The sequence below is a fragment of the Condylura cristata genome, unplaced genomic scaffold (assembly GCF_000260355.1).
Source record: "Condylura cristata isolate star-nosed mole 26May11 unplaced genomic scaffold, ConCri1.0 scaffold00015, whole genome shotgun sequence".
Classification (NCBI taxonomy): Eukaryota; Metazoa; Chordata; class Mammalia; order Eulipotyphla; family Talpidae; genus Condylura; species Condylura cristata.
In genome coordinates, this window is record NW_004567116.1 from 37,345,831 (window position 1) to 37,363,265 (window position 17,435).

General features: G+C 43.4%; 1 protein-coding gene across 2 annotated transcripts; it reads left to right on the forward strand.

Annotated features, from left to right (window-relative positions):
- Window positions 1-1,220: 1,220 nt before the first annotated feature.
- LRRC51 (leucine-rich repeat-containing 51) lies at window positions 1,221-17,350 on the forward strand. 2 transcript variants are annotated; one of them, XM_012725029.1, is made up of 6 exons: window positions 1,221-1,315; window positions 10,121-10,183; window positions 10,811-10,948; window positions 14,903-15,111; window positions 16,036-16,184; window positions 16,470-17,350. In XM_012725029.1, exons 3-6 carry the CDS (start codon window positions 10,867-10,869, stop codon window positions 16,609-16,611), a joined length of 582 nt encoding a protein of 193 aa, XP_012580483.1. In that variant the 5' UTR covers window positions 1,221-1,315; window positions 10,121-10,183; window positions 10,811-10,866; the 3' UTR covers window positions 16,612-17,350. The 2 variants fall into 2 exon arrangements, with proteins under 2 accessions (XP_012580483.1, NP_001269008.1); NM_001282079.1 differs by lacking the exon at window positions 1,221-1,315 and having other exon boundaries at window positions 10,100-10,183; window positions 16,470-16,611.
- Window positions 17,351-17,435: the final 85 nt, after the last annotated feature.

Here is a 17,435-nt window from a genome sequence, read left to right on the forward strand (position 1 = left end):
CCACAAAGCACACAAGAAAGGCCATTACAGATTTCATATCCTGCTGTAGGCACCAAGATACAAGAACAAAGATACTGTTTCTAGAAAAGAAAACACGCAGAAACACAGAACACTGGAGAAAAAGCCCTATCTTAAAAATAAATAAGTAAAAAAAAAATAAAGCTCTATCTCGGGGTAAGCAAAAGAGGGTGTCCAGAGGGGGCAGGGTCGACCTAGTTAGGCTCTTTTAATAGTCACAAATTTGGAGTCTCCATAATGCTTCCACCAAACACCTTACCTCATCTGACCCTCACAATAACCTCAGGAAGTAGGAAAGTAGGTAAGTTCACTGCTTACATATATGAGAAATTAGGTGCTGAACAAATTAAATGGCCCCCAACCATCCTCCCTTCCCCGTCCTCACCTAGGCCCAACCCTCCAACACAAGACCAGTATAGCCCCTCATGCCCTACCTACGTAAAGCTAGGCCAAGTTAAAACTTTAGGCACCTTGGATTCCTCACCTAAGACAAAGTATAATAAGGGTGTTTGGACAGTTTTAAAAAATGATCTTCATACAGGTGTAAAACACTGGTGCTCGGAAAATGTTAACTACTACTATTGTTAACAATTATGGGTGAAGACTCCATTGCAGGACCTCTCGGTTACAGGACTTCTCCCCCTGCCCCCCACCGTACCCCACCCCCTCGCATGCACCCCCTTGATACCCTTCAACAGAATTCAACAGACACGCCCCCAAAGAGAACCCCTCCCGCCCCCGTCCCTCTCTTCACAAATCTTACCCCCCAAAATTCTCCCCAGTCAGACTCGGTTACCAAGGAGGCCTTCCGCTCGCAACCGCCTCTGCAGCACCCTCTTTAGGATTGGGCATCCCTGCAGGCGCCCAGGCCGAAAGCCAGCCTCAGGCCCGCGCCGGTTACCTGGCTGCGAGCTCCAGCCGCGCTCCGCGATTCCCCAGTCCTGCGCCGCCGGCTTGCGCTAGCGCTCGGAGCGCACAATTATTTTAAACTATGGCTCCGCCCCCTCGTGTCGTCCTCTGATTGGCTCCGGTAGGCTGGTGTCTCTCACGCAAGGGCACGCTGGTGGACGCGGGAAGGGAAGTGTAAAGGCCACTGGGAAGGGAAAAGGGGTGTCGATACTTCCGGACCCGGTCTCGCAGCCTTGGAGCCCCGCCCCTGAACTACAGTTCCCAGTAGGCATCGCGGCAGCGCCTGTGGCGTCCGGTCTGGACTGAGTTGCTTTGGTAGTTACCATGGAGTTGCACTGAGTAAAACTGAGGTAGTGGAACGCTGAGGCTGGTGGAGAAGCGACTGCGGGTGAGTCGGAAGGGAAAACAGGAAACCCGCTCTGAGGGACTAGAGCTCTGTGGAGATGGGAGGGGCACACCGAACGCCAAAGCTTCCTTTCTCCGAGTCTTGAGATCCCGCCCTCCTTTACTTCTTTCACTAAGAACGAGTTAACTTTCAAGTGGAATAGACTGGCCTGGGGAGGAGAGAGGAAGGCGCTGAAATACAAATTAATACAAGTTTAGGGATGCTTAAGATATGCCCCTATCACAATCATGGGACCTCCCCCCACCCAATATGAATCCTCAAATTCCTGACACCCTGGGTGATCTGAAACGCCTTTAATGTGGGTTTTTCATCTGATGAACTGAGACAAAGGAACAGCATTAAAGTAAAAATAGCAAACGCTAACTCTGGAGATGTAGGAACCGATGGAGCTTGCATTGACCATTTCCTTCTAAGCAGGAAGACACCAGGGTCGTCTCAGAGTCATTTAGGTCGCCTCACACACTCACTCAATAGGGGTCCAGTCCCTAAGTGACTTTCATACACCGTGGCCTGCCTCTCAAAGCTCTACAGTTAGCGTTTTATTCGTTTTCGTCTTCTTGACAGATTGTTGGTTTTCCCGTTGCTTTCACAGCTAATCTCTGTGTCAGGATATTTATCCCTATTTCAGAGATTAAAAAACTGAAAGCATCACACACCATGTCACTGGTAGCTAGGAGTGGATCTCAATCCACCAGCTTCTTGGCTAGAGACCAGCCAAGTCTCTAGCATGAACCTACAGCCACTGTAGTTTGAAGACCTATCTAAAAACTAAACTGCCCCAGGAAAATAAATCTTTCTGACCTACATTGGATTACTTACATTTCAGCCTGAATGGATTTCAAATCCTTCCTTTAAAGTTTAAATGGAAAAGGAAACTAGAGAGACTGAAGACAATGGAAATCAGACAGATTTAACTAACCAGAAACAGTCTGGCCAACACACAACACCCATGTTTGATGCTGCCATGAAGCTGGCTTCAGGGTTGCTTCTAGCTGGTCAGATCAGTCCATTTACTATCCTTTTTAAAGATTTATTTTATTTATTTACACATACAGGATTTGGGGGTGTAGGCCAGAGTTATTGGGGTGGGTGAAAGGATTCACCAGAAACAAAGTGAGGAGCAAAACAAGTGAGACCAGAGGCCTAACTATGCCATGTGCTTTAGCTCCCTGGCTAGGGATCAAAATCTTGCTGCAGGGGCTGCAGACAGCTTGATAGTGTGGAGACTTAACTCCTTGCACCACTAGGGAGACCCTCCACTTACTATCTTAAAGTTGCTCCAGAATTTTTTTTTTAAGATTTATTTATTTATGAATACATAATTGGCCAGAGGTGCACAGGGTGAGAGGATTCACCAGAGAAACAGAGTGGGGAGCAGAGCAGGCAGATTCAGTGAAATACACTGCTGAGGGGAGCAGCGGGCGCATCAAGAGAAGTCTGCCAAGCCATATGGGCTACCTCCCTGGCAGGGGATCGAGCTCATGCTGCAGTGGCTGCCATAGTTTCATAGTGCTATGCTTTAACCTGTTGCGCCACCATGAGAGCCCACCTGATTTTAAGTCCACTTCCCACCTCATTCAATGTTCTCTTCTTACATACATTCATCCACAATTGCATTTTGATATATACAAATGTATATACTTAGTCCAAACCTCATCTCTAAGTTCCAGATCTATATAACCAGTTGCCTGTTCAAAATGTTCAGGATCTCTCCAAAACAAAGTCAGTATGTCTGCAACATTATCTCTATGTACACCACTCCTAGATCTCTTTCAGTGTTCTTACCTTTATACAGTCACAGAAGCCAAAAACCCCAGAGTTGGCCCTCCCTGGTGATGCAACAAGTTAAAGCAAAACACTGGTTCTATCCTCAGCCCCACAGGTGACCCACATGGTGTAACAGACCTCTCCTGTCTCACCTGCTGCTCCCCTGAGCATTGTACTCCGTCAGTCTGCCTGTTCTGTTCCCCACTCTGTCTCTGGTGAATCCTCTCACTGCCACTGTACCTCTGCCTTGTACCCCAGTTCTGTATGCACAAATAAATAAATCTTTTTTTAAAAGAAAAGAGTCTCTAAAAAAAAACAAAAACAAAAACCAGAGTTATTTTTAAAATCTTTTCCATTCATATAATCCTGTCAGCTTTACTTCCTAAATAAAGTTTCTCTACTCCTAGCTGTCATCAAATCCTTCCTACTTTCTCTGCCACCATTCTGCATATGTAGCCAGAGTAGTCATTCAGAATGACATTGTTCACTTGCCCACCCTATATCCCCAATTAAAAATATACCTTGGGCCCTCCCTGGTGGCACAGCGGTTGAGGCACAGCACTGAGAAGCTAAAGCCACTTCCGCATGAGCATGAGTTCGATTCCCGCCTGCCCTGGAGGTGACCACATGGCGCGGCAGACCTCTCCTGACCCGCCCGCTGCCCCCCTCAGCAGTGTACTTCGACCATCTGCCTGTTCTGCTCCCCACTCTGTCTCTGGTGAGGTCTCTCGCCGCTCCTGAGCCTCTGGCCTGTACCCCAGCTCTGTCTGCATAAATAAATCTTTAAAAATATATATATATATATATACCTTGGGGCTTCCTATTGCTCTTAGTATAAAAGAACACCTCAGACTCCCATCTACCTCTTCAGTCTCTAGGTTAACAATACATACCCCTCCAACTATATAAGAGCTTCAAAATTTCAAAGTAACCTCATACCAAAACCCTTTACAGAAGCTGGTATTTCTGCCTGGAATGTTCTTTTCACCCTCCTACAATTAGTATGTACTTACCTTCCAAGTTTCTCTTCACCACTTCTTTAGGACTGTCTTCCTTAACTACTCAAACCAGGTCAGAGCTCTCATAACAACTTCATGTCCCCTCCTTTATAGTATTAAACACTTGTTGCAACTTTTAATGTATGTTTAAGCATCTTCTACTTGCTGCCACTATAGGGATATACCTATGAAAAAAAGCAGGGTTCCTGCATTGATGGAGTTTTCAGACATACAGATAGTGAGCAGGTAATCTTAGTGTTATGAGTGCTACCATAGCTGTAAATATAGGGTGCTATAGGAGTCCAGAGAGAAATGATGTGAAACATAGAAAGATGGATATGCAGAGGGCCAGAAGCAAAGTGCAAGAATCTTTGATTAGTTGCATTTTGGCTGGACTACATGTAGAGGTGAGAATGAGATGAGAGTTGACAGGTAGGTAGGAGCCAGGTTGAATTCTGGGATTCCTTTATTCACCTGGGAATATAACCTCCAGAATACATTAGGCTTCCTGACATTCTTTGATTTTTCCATCTACATGTAGTCCTTAAACAGAAACCACCTGCAGGCCATGCTACTTACTCTTCTCTAATCAGATTATTATCGGATTATACCACAAAGCTTCCTGTACCATCATGTTGCTACTTACTTGATAAAGGGCAGGATAGATTATCAAAAACTCAAATTCCACTCCTAGGTATCTACCCAAAAGACACAAAAACACTGATTCAAAAAGATACCTGTACCCCTATGTTTATTGATGTTTTATTCACAATTGGAAAGATATGGAAACAGCCCAAATGCCCAAAAATGGATGACTGGATTAAAAAGATGTGTTATATATACTCAATGGGATATTACTCAGCAACCAAAAAAAAAAAAACATGTCTTTTGCAGCAACATGGATGGAACTGGAAAGAATCATGCTTAGTGAAATAAGCCAGAAAGAAAAGGAAAAATACCGCATGGTTTCTCTCATCGCGGGAATATAACGATATAACGGAACAGGCGAGAAAATAATGATAATGATGAACAGCTATAGACCAGACACATTTTGTGGGGGTAGAGTGGGGAAAGGGATCAAAAACAGTGGCGGGAGGCAAATGCACTGGACTATGGTGATGGCACATGGGTGATTTAGTGATGGGAGGCCCAAGGGGATTGCAATGGAGATGGAAAAATGCACAAAATGATGTAAAAATAAACTGTTATAATTTTTTTAAAAAGATGCAATGCTTTGAAATAAATGGAGAGATCTGTGTATAACCCCCCCCAAAAGAAACTTAAATTCCATTTGTTAATAATTTCTAAACCTTGGTATTTGTTAAATAAAAGTAAATAAATTAGGACAGATACAAGTTTTCTGGAATATACTACGTCTATTGAAAGGGTATAAAGGAACTTCCCTGGTGACCTAGTGGTTAAATCTCAGCGCTATCATGACAGCAGCCTGAGTTCAACCCCTGGCCAGGGAGCTAACCCATCTATGACACAGCAGACTCTCCTGTCTTGCCTGATACTCCTCCAGCGGTGTATTTCAGTAAGTCCACCTGTTTTGCTCCCCCATTCTGTCTCTGATGAATCCTCTCACCCCTCCACCCCTTCAGTAGTTCTATGCAATAAAAAAAACTTTAACTGTCCTAGCAAGTATATAGCTGTTCTCAGTTTATTATGTGTTCTTTACTTGTGTTAAATTACTTGATTTTCATAATACCCTTTAGAATAGACTAAGGCAGATATTTTTATTATCCCTATTTGGAAGTGAGAGGAAAGGGCATGAGTGGCTGGCTGAAGGCAGGAGTTTAATGGGGGTTACACATAAAAATAATTTTGAAATGTTGATCCTTGCCTCGAGAACTCTAAATCTAATGAAGAAAATAGATCTAAATGAAGCAATAAAGAAAAGAAAGATTGCCAAGGAACAGACTATGTTTATTTTTGAAAATACATGATTTTGTTATATGTCTTCTAGGAGGTTATATTTTCAAACTGTTAATCATAATCTTGGACAAGATGGAGGTTCAGGCTTTTAGATTCTACTTAGTGTACTTCTATATGCCTTTTTTTTTTAAGTAACAGTTTATTTTTACATCATTTTGTGCCTTTTCCATCTCAGCTGCAATCCCCATGGGCTTCCTATCACCAATTCACCCATGTGCCATCACCATAGTCCCATGCATTCCCTTCCCACCCATTTTTGATCCCATTTCCCACTCCACCCCCATAAAATGTCTCTGGTATATAGTTGTTCATTATTATTATTTTACCCCCTGGTCCTTTATGTTCCTGCTATGAGTGAAACCATCCGGTAATTTTCTTTTCTTTCTATTTCCAGCTTATTTCACTAAGCATGATCCCTTCCAGCTCCATCCATGTTGCTGCAAGAGATCTATGCCATTTTTTTTTTTAAGATGTATTTATTTATACAAGAGCTGGGGTACAGGCCAGAGGTGCAGGGAATAAGAGGATTCACCAGAGAGAGTGAGGACCAGAACAGGCTGACTGACCAAAATACACTGTTGAGGGGGGCAGCAGGCGAGACAGGAGAGGTCTTTCATGCCATGTGGGTCAGCTCCCTAGCTAGGGATTGAATTCATACTGTAGTAGCTGCAGATAGCTTCACAGTGCTGCACTTTAAACTGTTGCACCACCAGGGAGGAGGGAGGGCCTCTCTGTGCCTTCTGACTTTATCCAGTTATGTTCAAATAAAAAAGAACAGTTAAGAGAGATTTCCAGTTTGGGGGGAAATTTCTGAAACAAGGCAGGTATGCCCCTAACACTGTCATTCATCTAATCAGTCCAGAGAGATGAGAAAAGACACTGGGACCAGACTAGCTTCTGGTCATGAAGCAGAATAGCAGCTGGGAAAGACCAACTCTTAAAACAGCTATTGAAGTAAGGCAGCCTCAAAGCTTTGTCATTTTCCCCAGTGATCAGGCTCACTATGTGGCATCTTGAACACGTCATTCATTTATACCTTCATTTCTTTCAGTTTCCATTTATTCATTTGCTCATCAAGTCTTTAATGAATTATCATTCTTTGCCCAGCTAATGGTTGGAAGACAGAAGTCTGACTTCTGCTACTGTCCTCAAGCTTACAGGGAGAGATCAGGGAATGGATTATAAATAAGTACAGAAAGTACAGCTGCTTCAGTTTTTCAAACACCTATTGCAGGACACGTAATAGTTCTCAAGATAGGGTTAGTCTCTATGTGACAAATGAGGAAACAAGCTGTGATAAAATTTTGTTTTCTAAGTACAGTGGGGTCATATATCAGTTAGCTATTGCTAACTGATCATCCCAAAACATAGCGGTTTAAAACTGAGCATTTATTATTGCTTCCAGGTGTCTAAGTGAGCCATATATTTCTCCTGGTCTTGGCTGGGCTCGCTCATGTGTACAGTCACCCATAGGTTGGGTGACTGTCTGAACTTTTGTTGGAATAGTTGTATATTAGTCTGTAACAAGTAGACTCAGATGGCCTCATCTATGAGCACAGACTCTCACCCATCTTTCACCTGTACATGTTTCTCACACCCCTCCAACTGCTAACCATATTCTTGGTACCGGCAAAAGAGCAAAAGGGCAAGCTCTCTCTTTAAGCTTTAAGCTTCTATCAACATCCCATTGGCCACAAGTCACACTGTTGATCCCAGCATGAATGCTGATGGAACTACAAAGTTGCAGGGCAGAGACATGGATAAAGATGACACCAAAAGTGGGGATTATCAAAAGAATCAATGTAACACAGGGCATACTGATCAATTTCATCAAGAAAGACTTCATGAAGGGCCCTCCCTGGCAGCCCAATGGGTTGAAGCACAGCAGTGAAGCTCGCCGCAGCCACCTCAGCGTGAATTCGATCTCTGGCCAGTGGGGTGACCCACATGGAGTGGTGCGGCAGACCTCTCCTGACCAGCCCACTACTCCTCTCAGCAGTGTACTTCTCAATCTGCCTGTTCTGTTCCAGCTCTGCCTTGGGTGAATCCTCTCCTCACTTCTGCAGCTCTGGTCTGTACTCCATTTCTATATGCATAAAAAAATAAATATTTTAAAAAGAAAAAAAAAGAGACTTCATGAAGAGGATATACCAGAGCTGAGTCCTGAAACAGAATATTCACTTAGTAGGCAACTGTTATTCAGAGCTGGATGCAGGCCTATTTGCAATCAGTAGAAACCTAGCAGGCATTTCTGTGCTCCTGACCAAGACCAGGTTTTATTATCTGTGTCTTGGCTTTATTCCTCCTGGTCAGGCACAGGGCAACAGGCACTCAACAAATATTTACAGAATTGAATTGAATATCTTACTATGAATGAGCGTGGACTGAAACAGCTGAATCTGGGAGCCAGTTATTAGACAACACTCCCAAAACAGAAGTATTTGGCAGTTTCTTCATTCGTTGTTCCTACATCTCCTACATCTTCATTCATTGTTCCTACATCTCCTTAGTGCCTATTGTAAGCCAGATTCTGTGTTAGATGATGAACAAGAGACAATACTAGCTCACATCCTTAGTTATTGTCTAAAGGGAGATTAATAACCCTTCCCAAATGACAACTCTTAGCTAGCTACTTGGGGCTCCATTTATAACTCCTCCAGAAAAATGTATCAAATCCTGATGTTCTGTAAAAATAAGAAGTTCTTAAGAATGGCATTGAGGTTCTCCTATGATCAAGGAGACTAATGGTAAAATCTGCCCCTGATTTTAAGCTAAAACCCAAGTTCAGTAGTACAGAACTTTGGGATCCCAACCTAGGACTGAATTTGAGAAAACTATCCAGTTTTGTTCAAAGGCATCAAAACTGTTAACAGGTGCTGAAATGGGATAGGCTTCTGTCTTGGTGAAAACACAAGCAGATTCCTCTATGTCTACAATAGAATATGTTTTCTGGTGTCTGTAGATTTGATAGCTAAGAGATTCAGATCTCCCTTCAGGTCAGTAACAGATGATCACTAGGCTCATCCTGCATCAGACAGAGGATTCTGGTACGAAGTAACACAAGTTGCCACTTCTTCAAAGCTCAGTTAACACCAACTGCTGAGAAATGTCACTTTCCATTCTTTAAACCCATTAAATTCTAACCTTGCATGTTACATCAGAAAAAAAAAGAAATGTACTTGCACTGTATTAAACTGAATTACAAGCTATCATTATCAATGGTTTTGAAGAGAAATTCTATATTAAGAACATTTCATTTTATCTATACACAAACTTCTTGCTTCTTTCTCAAATAATGAGAACCAAATATCCTAAGGATTACCTCTCTTGCTTTGTTTACTGAAAATTTCAGAGCTGAATGTTTTATTTTTCTAGTTCCTGGAACCTCTCTCTCTTTTAATGTGACTATCTTTCTCTTCCATGACTCTGTATTTACAGATGTACAATCCTTTATGGTAACCTCTAGTCATTTGTGTTTGTTGGGCTCTACAGAGAGCTGTCCCAAATTTAATGTACCATAAGTGTAAAATATGAATTTTTAATATCCTGTACATGTTGAACAATATTTTGAATATATTGGGATGTAAAAATATTAAAATCAACTTGTTTCTTGTTTATTTTTATGATTACTAGAATGTTTCAAAAACTTAGATGTGGTTTTAAAAACTTAGATGTGGTCTGCATTTGTGACTTTTGTATTTCTATAGCTCAGCTATACAGATCATCCTGTTTTATGATCCTGTTATTGTAAACTCAGAAAACCCTTTGGAAAGTAAAGTAGTAAATGCAAAGGATGTGGCAGCAGTGGATGAAGTGAGAAAAGGGAGGCTGACTGGGACATGTACTTGACCTTGTCAGTCTGTATGTCATTTGTCATATACAAACACCTTACTAAAGTGTTCTCAGCACTTCCCAGGTGAGTAGTATTTTAATGGTAGTATTCTAATCTTCCCAATCTCTTGAAAAATTCCCAGATTTACTTGAGCTAACAAATTGGGAAATATCTGATAAGACCACTCGCACCATATTGTACATGACTAGTAACACTGTTTACACCTCTTAGGGAGTATTTTCACTTTAACAGGAAATAATCCACGAACCCAAAGGAATGAATCCCTAATGGTGGAATTTCAGGCCTCAGTGACAGGTGAGTGAATGTGAGGTAGACTCTGATTTTTATGTGTGTGTGTTTATATATGTATGCCTGTCTTCAATATATGGCTGAAAGTAAGGGCTTCGAATGGAACAATAATGGACTGACAAGACAAACTGAGCAAATGAGGTAACAAATCCCCAGCTGGGTCAGACTGCAAAAAGCTGTCAGACATCAGATCCAGCACAGGCACTCAGGGGTTTGTTAAGCAACAAAATAGCCTATTTGATGTCACCAAAGGGTAGGTATTAAAACAGCTTCCATGGCAACTTCTGTGGAGTAGCAGAAAGGGCCGCAGAGTAGGATTCAGGAGACATGATTGCAGTCCACAACTGACTCACCCACTTAACTTTGGGCAAGTGCTTTCACCCTGGGGTTTCAGTTTCTTTGTTAGGAAAAGTAAAAATGGGTGTTATATCAGATGAACGCTATGAAATATAAAGGTACTCTGAGAAGTAGAAATTGCCCTTACAAATGTCAATAATTGTAATTAATATCTTAAAAGAGATATTAGGCAAGGCTGGAGCAGTGGAGGACAGAAGGCAGGGGTGGAGGCTATGGGGAAAACTGAGGGCAGCTATTCCTTGTACCTGGACCACCAGCCCTTCTCTGTTCTCCCAGGCTGAACCCGGACTCACAGGGCCCAAGCTTACACCTGACAAATGATGGCCTGAGCTATGAGCAAACAGGACTATATGAACACTTCGGTGCAAGAACCCCCTCTTGACTACTCTTTCCGAAGCATCCACGTGATTCAAGGTCAGCCCACTGAGCACAGCACTCCCACACATGATAGCAGGCTAGGTATTGGTCCCCATGGAGAAACCAGTTTTCTGTTTAAAAACCTAAAGAGATCCTTCCCACACGTTTGCCGGTTTGTTGCTATTGTCATTGTAAGGGCTAGGGAGGTAGAATGGTTTGACCCTTTCAAAAATTAGAAGGAAATCTGAAAGGAGCCTAGGACCTTTCAAGGTAATTGATATCTTCGAAAGAAGCCAAACTCACAGCAGGAATATCGGGTCAAAGAAAATTAGGAAGCCAGTCTGAAGCTGCCGTTTTTTGGTTTTACCTGAAGAAAGGAAGAAGCTAGTGAAAACAGACTGTTGCAGAGTCCCAGCAGTAAGCAGAACCCTATCTCCTCAGAGCGGACACAAGCCCGCTCTGATCACTGGTAACATGTGGGTTCTTATTATGAACAAACTGGCATGTTTCCAGTCTAAATATTTATTGACATACTTTATTCATTCCAATCATATCCAAGTTTATCCCATCACCCCCTTATTGCAGATTCCAACACTACCCATGTTCATTCCCATTTTTTTCATTCAGTGGGCAGTTAGTACCCTAGGAGGAAAGCAATTTCTTATTCTCAAGAGTAAGCTTCTCAAAGAATTTCTGTTATTTGTGGCTTGCTACCTGCCCTCATAGGACACAGGTTGGCATGCATATATCCTAGTCCATTATCTGGCTTTGGTCTTATCTCTTAGGCAACTGGTAGTCACCTTTGAGTTAAGGAAGCAGGCTCATAGTTATACATGTGCTAGCCTGAGCTTGGATTTAGGGAACTACTTGGATTGCCATCAATTCCATGGTAACTCACGTTTGTTCTCTCACTAGCCTAAGGCCACTGACCACAATCCTTACTACTCACATCATCATCTGGTGGTACAGTCCATGTTTCACAAGGGTTTTAGCTGCAATAATGTCTATGTGTATAAACAGTTAGGGTGACAGAGAGTGGAAGTATGGCTCCTACCTACCCAGCTCTTGAAAAAGAGATGTGGCTGCCCTCTATGAAGTCCTCAGAATGAGGGAAGAGATAAATCACTACAAGGACAACTCCACAGCACAAAATATAATTTGCTTAGATGCCCTGTCTTTCATTCAATAGTTAAATATTTTTTGAGCACCTATTTATTAAGCACTTATAAATGTGTGTTGTATATATATATGCCAAGTACTGTGGTCTTTGCTGAGTGTTGTGGGAATGGGAACAGGAGAGGCACAAAAGCCAATCCCCTCAGTTTCCTCAGAGCTTATGGAATACTTACTAAAACTGAAGCTAGAGGACAGGGTAGAGTTCAAAGATACTTGATGCATTATTTGCTGAAATTAGGAAACAAATGGATCACAAAATTTGGAATGGAAGTTACTTTCAATTTATACTACTTCTACCCATAGTTCTCTTAACTTCTGCTCACAAACCTACAATGTTAAGTGAGTCCTCTACCAATATATCTACCAACCCCTTCAATTATGGGATGAAGAATGACACAAGTATGTTCCCATCTAACTCCTGCCACACACGGCAAAGGTTGTATGATAACTCTTCAAAGATATGAAGACAGGATCATGTTTTCCCTAGTTCTGTGAATATTGAAATTTATAGCTGTTTCCAGACCTACCTGAGCCCACTTTGAGTAAGGCAGCTTCAACAATTCCTTAGGCGATGCAGTGCCCCATGGAATCTGGAGAGCAGTAGCCTGTAGTAGCCTGGATACCCTTCGAACCCTAGGCAGCCTCATGTTTCAGACAATCCCTTCCTATCAGTAGCTCCCTCCAGTAGTTCCCTCTGAGCTTGGGATCACCTGTACTTAGTGGCATTCCCCCAGCTACTCTCATCTGGAATACTGGTTCGTATGTCAGATTAATTTGACCTTAACTTCGTCTTTCTCATTTCAATATTCACAGGAGATGTGAGGCTGAGAGACTAGTCTAGGAATTTATTAATATGCTGAGGACTCAGCTCTGCTACTCTGACTTACCCTTCCTTCCCTTCTCCCTCTCTCCCCCTAAATGCTAGCTGTGGGTTCTGCTCACTGCAGAACTAAGGCAGAGCGCCATCTGGTGGGTGCTGTCTGACCTGCAGCTGAAAGGACATAACCTTGCATAAGGGTGGAAGAACTGAAGTGTATGTAGCATGAGCTGAGGGGAGGGTGAAGACACCCTTCTCAGGATGCTGTGTACTAAATATTTCCTTCCCCAGTAGTAGATTTAGATCAGTAATCAAAGGTGTAGGGGCAATAGGAAAAATATAGTCACCTCAGCCAGAGTTGGTTTCTGGTTCTAGCTCTGCCCAACTTCTGGGTTTGGAGGCTCATTCTCTCGCTAGACCCTAATTTTTAAAAAGGTGATGCCCGGGGGAGGCCAGGCTGTTGGGGGAAAGCTCCATTTTGATGGATTCTAACATCGTTCCATCCCCTGTTCACTCTTCAGCCAATCTTTTTGAAGATGTTTATGCTATCTTGATTATATTTCCTTCCCATCTCTCTTTTGAACTCATTTAATAGAACTTCTATCCCCATTTCCTTTAATTGAAACCACCCTTATCCAGGCCATCAGGGACTTCTGAGTTACCAAAATTATTTATCAGCCTTTATCTCCCACAATCTCACACCTATAAACTATTCCTGAGCATCTTTAAAACTATCTTCTGGTTCTCCCTATCCCCCCGTCTCTCTTACCTTGAGTTACCTTACCTATTCTCCTAACTATAAGCCCTGATTCTCAAGTTTGTACTTCCTGAGCTTCAGACCTTCATATCCAATTGCCTACTTGGCTTTTCCTTCTTTGTACCATTTGAATCTAACACATTAAGGCCATTCCTGAACTCATCACCTGCCCACCCCTCTTCTAATTCCTGTCAGTTCAGAGAATTGGCAGTCACCCAGTCACCGAAACAAGAAACTGGGCAACACCCCTGAATATTATTCTACCCTTACACTCAGTCAAGTAGCCAGCTGATTAAATAATGTGAATGACCTAAAGAGCCAAATTGCTCTTCCAATCCCACCCACTCCCTGAAATCTATATTCAATACTAAAACTCCAATGATCTTTCTGAAAGATATGAATCACCTCTGCTTAAAATGCTCGTGGCTTTTATCACCTACAGGACAAAGTTCTCAAGATTTCAGATGCATTCAAGGTTCCTGATCCTTTTCCTCCCTGTCCATCTTGTACAGCACATGCCTGTATGTCTGTGCTGTTCCAGACCTCTGTCTGCGTGTGCTGTCCTCCACTCCACTCTTCTTTACCTAGTTAAACCTCCTAATCCACTGACATCCAAGTGAGGTTTCCTTTTCACTGGGAAAAATCCCTAAGCTCCCAGACTGGGTTAGGAGCTCCTCTTCCATGCTTCCATAACTATTAACTATAGCACATCACACTATTCCCCATACGAGTTCCTCCAAGGCATAAATTGTTTCATCCCTGCCCTGTTACTGATACAGAGGTTGACACAGACTATCTTTCATTTTGTTGATGAACTATCTTTCACTGTACTTCCAGTATCAGGCACTTACTCATTAATGGAAGAGAGGACATCATGTTGAAGTGAATTCTACCAATGAGTATATCTGCCTTTTGTTCTTATCCTCTTGGTTCAAGCCCAACAACTGGGCTCTTAAGTTTCCTCATCTCCAAGGTGGGAGTACTCCTGCCCCTCCCCCCCCAAGATACATGGGTACAGTATAGAGAGCCCAATGATACCAAAGATATGAAAGGACCACATGACTCAAACCAAGAGTTTGGGGTGGGAAATCGTCATCTCTTAGCCCAAGCTTCTTCAGATTACTGAAGGCTGTAAGTCCAGAATCCCTCTGGACTCTGAGATGGGGCTATAGCCCTGCCAGCCCCTCTAGCTACAGCTTGGGTCACATGCCCCAAAACAAAAAAGCAAAGGTAACATACCCACATCTAACTGTCCTCACAGATATGATAAGCGAGGAGCCAAGGTCAGGACTACGACCACTAAAGCACTCAAAGCAGTCGGGGAAATCACTGACCCAGTCCCTGTGGCTGAACAACAATGTCCTCAGTGACCTCAGAGACTTCAAGCATGTGGTTTCACAGCTACTGGAGCACCCAGAGAACCTGGCCTGGATTGACCTGTCTTTTAATGACCTGACTTCCATTGACCCTGTGAGTCTGTAGTCTGTAGCCCTGTAGTCAGTGTCCTAAAGTCACTTTGCCCAGTCTCCAGACTGGCCACCCCTCACATATTATCAAAGCAGTGAGGCAGCATGATGCCATGTATGCAAGGCACACAGTTCTGGACTCAAGACAGGGGGAGGTTTAAATTCCTAGATTTGCCTCTTACTAACAGTGTGACTTTGGGCAAGATGCCTAACCTAAAACCTTAGCCACCCTATTGAAAAATGAGGATTTTATGCCAGCATCAGAAAGGTTTTATGAGAATATGAAAACAACTACCACATAGGAGGCAAAAATAAACTTGTAGTTCTTATTACCAGGCAGCAACCGTGCCCTCCTGGAGGTACCTAAGGTACCATGGAAGAGGTAGGTAGTAGAAATTCAGCACTTAATTCTCCATATGCTCAGAATCAAGTTTTACAAGATAAATGAAACTAGCTCCTTCCTGTCCAGGACGCCTGTTAGAGGAGCAAAGCGCTAGCGCATGACTTGGAAACTGTTCCCTGTACAGCAATCTCAATTCACCTATTTAAAACACTTCTCTCATGTACCTAGCATGAAGCTCTGTGTCCCTGTGCCCTGTTGCACTAGAATCTGAGAGCATGAGAGCTGGAAAGGCCTTCAGTGAAGGGGCAACTAGGCTCAGGAAGAGGCAGAAAAGCCTAGTCACTTGGCAAGTCATACTGGCGGTGCTAGGAACAGGCCCAAACCTCCTGCTCCTCAGATCACAGCTCTACATGTGATGCCCCTGTGCCCCTTCAAAGGCAAAGAGAACTAGGTTTCAGTCTCCCAGTGTGCTTGGTGGGGCTGGGCAAACTGCTCCCACGCTCTTCCTTCTCTGGTGGATCAGGCCTGAACACAGATCTGGCACCCCCACCCAAGCAGGCTTTTGTTGGTTTCCTTCTCCAACAGATTCTGACAACTTTCTTCAACCTGAGTGTCCTCTATCTTCATGGCAACAGCATCCATAACCTGGGAGAAGTAAATAAGCTGGCTGTCCTCCCTCGGCTCCGAAGCCTAACACTCCATGGGAACCCCATAGAGGAAGAGAAGGGGTATAGGTGAGTGCCCTGCCCCTGGAGCTGTGCTCCAGCTGGGATCCCCGAAGGGAAAGGAGGAATGGAGACCACAAATCTGGTTCATGCTTGAACCAGGGAAGGGAGTAGAGACCTTTAATCATTCCCTGCTATTGATCAGGGTAATCTTAGCCAACATCAAAACATTCAAATCCCTCCATTTCTTGCAGTCCAGGGTAGACAGCAGCAACTGGAGGAGCGAGAAGTTCTGGGGGTGGGGGTTGAGAGTGAGGGGTGGGGGCTAGCCCCCAGCCGGAGTCTTTCCCACAGGCAGTATGTGCTGTGCTCCCTGCCTCGTATCACCACGTTCGACTTCAGTGGAGTCACCAAAGCAGACCGGACGACTGCTGAAGTATGGAAACGTATGAACATCAAGCCCAAGAAGGCCCGGATTAAGCATAATGCACTCTGACATTACCAGACCCTGCAAGTCCTAAAAGCCTGACAATGGTCATTTTGATTAGACAATAAATAGTTAAGCTGTTCTGCAAGTTAGAAGTCCCTTGTACTGTGTATAATGTCCTCCAACTCAGGCAACTTCCAGCAGCTCTGTTCTTATTTCACTGAAGTCGAGGCAGTGGAATTGAAAATTATGTCAGCTTGGGACATAGAAGGCCAGACTTCGTTGTATGGCCTCAGACACTTACCTAATTTCTCTTAGGCTCCTTTTGAGTCTTCAGATCAGATATCCTGGGGTTAGAGTTGAGTGACTTCCAAATTTCTCAGAGCACCAACGTTTATAGTGAGTGAGCCTCAGAGGTCTCATCAGAAAGCCAAGGAGAAAGACTGTGATCTCTGAACTCCACTTCGATCAGATCAGAGTGGCTCTCACATGTTCTATATGTTGATATTCTGGCTAAGATTTCATATAATAGAAGGAATTTTTTGCTTGAAAACATACTCTTGCTCACTCCCTATCAAGTGCTCCTGGTCTACCTGCACCTCTCACCCCCAACCCCGAGACTTGTGGTAATTCCACTGAGTCTGAGACAGGGTCCCCAACAGTGACAGCTGCCTTGGATTCAGGTTTGTTCAGCTCTTATGGTATTCCCACTACTAAAGAAAAGATAAAAATCCAATGTGAGGTCAGTTCAGGCTGAGTCTCAGCTAAGACCTGGGGGCCCTAAACCCTTATTCTTTGGATTCTTCTTAATGTCCCTAGAGTACATCTCTCTCATTCATTTTGCTCTTGCAGACTCTGGTTAAGTTAAAAGTAAATGGAGTCGGGGGCAGGAC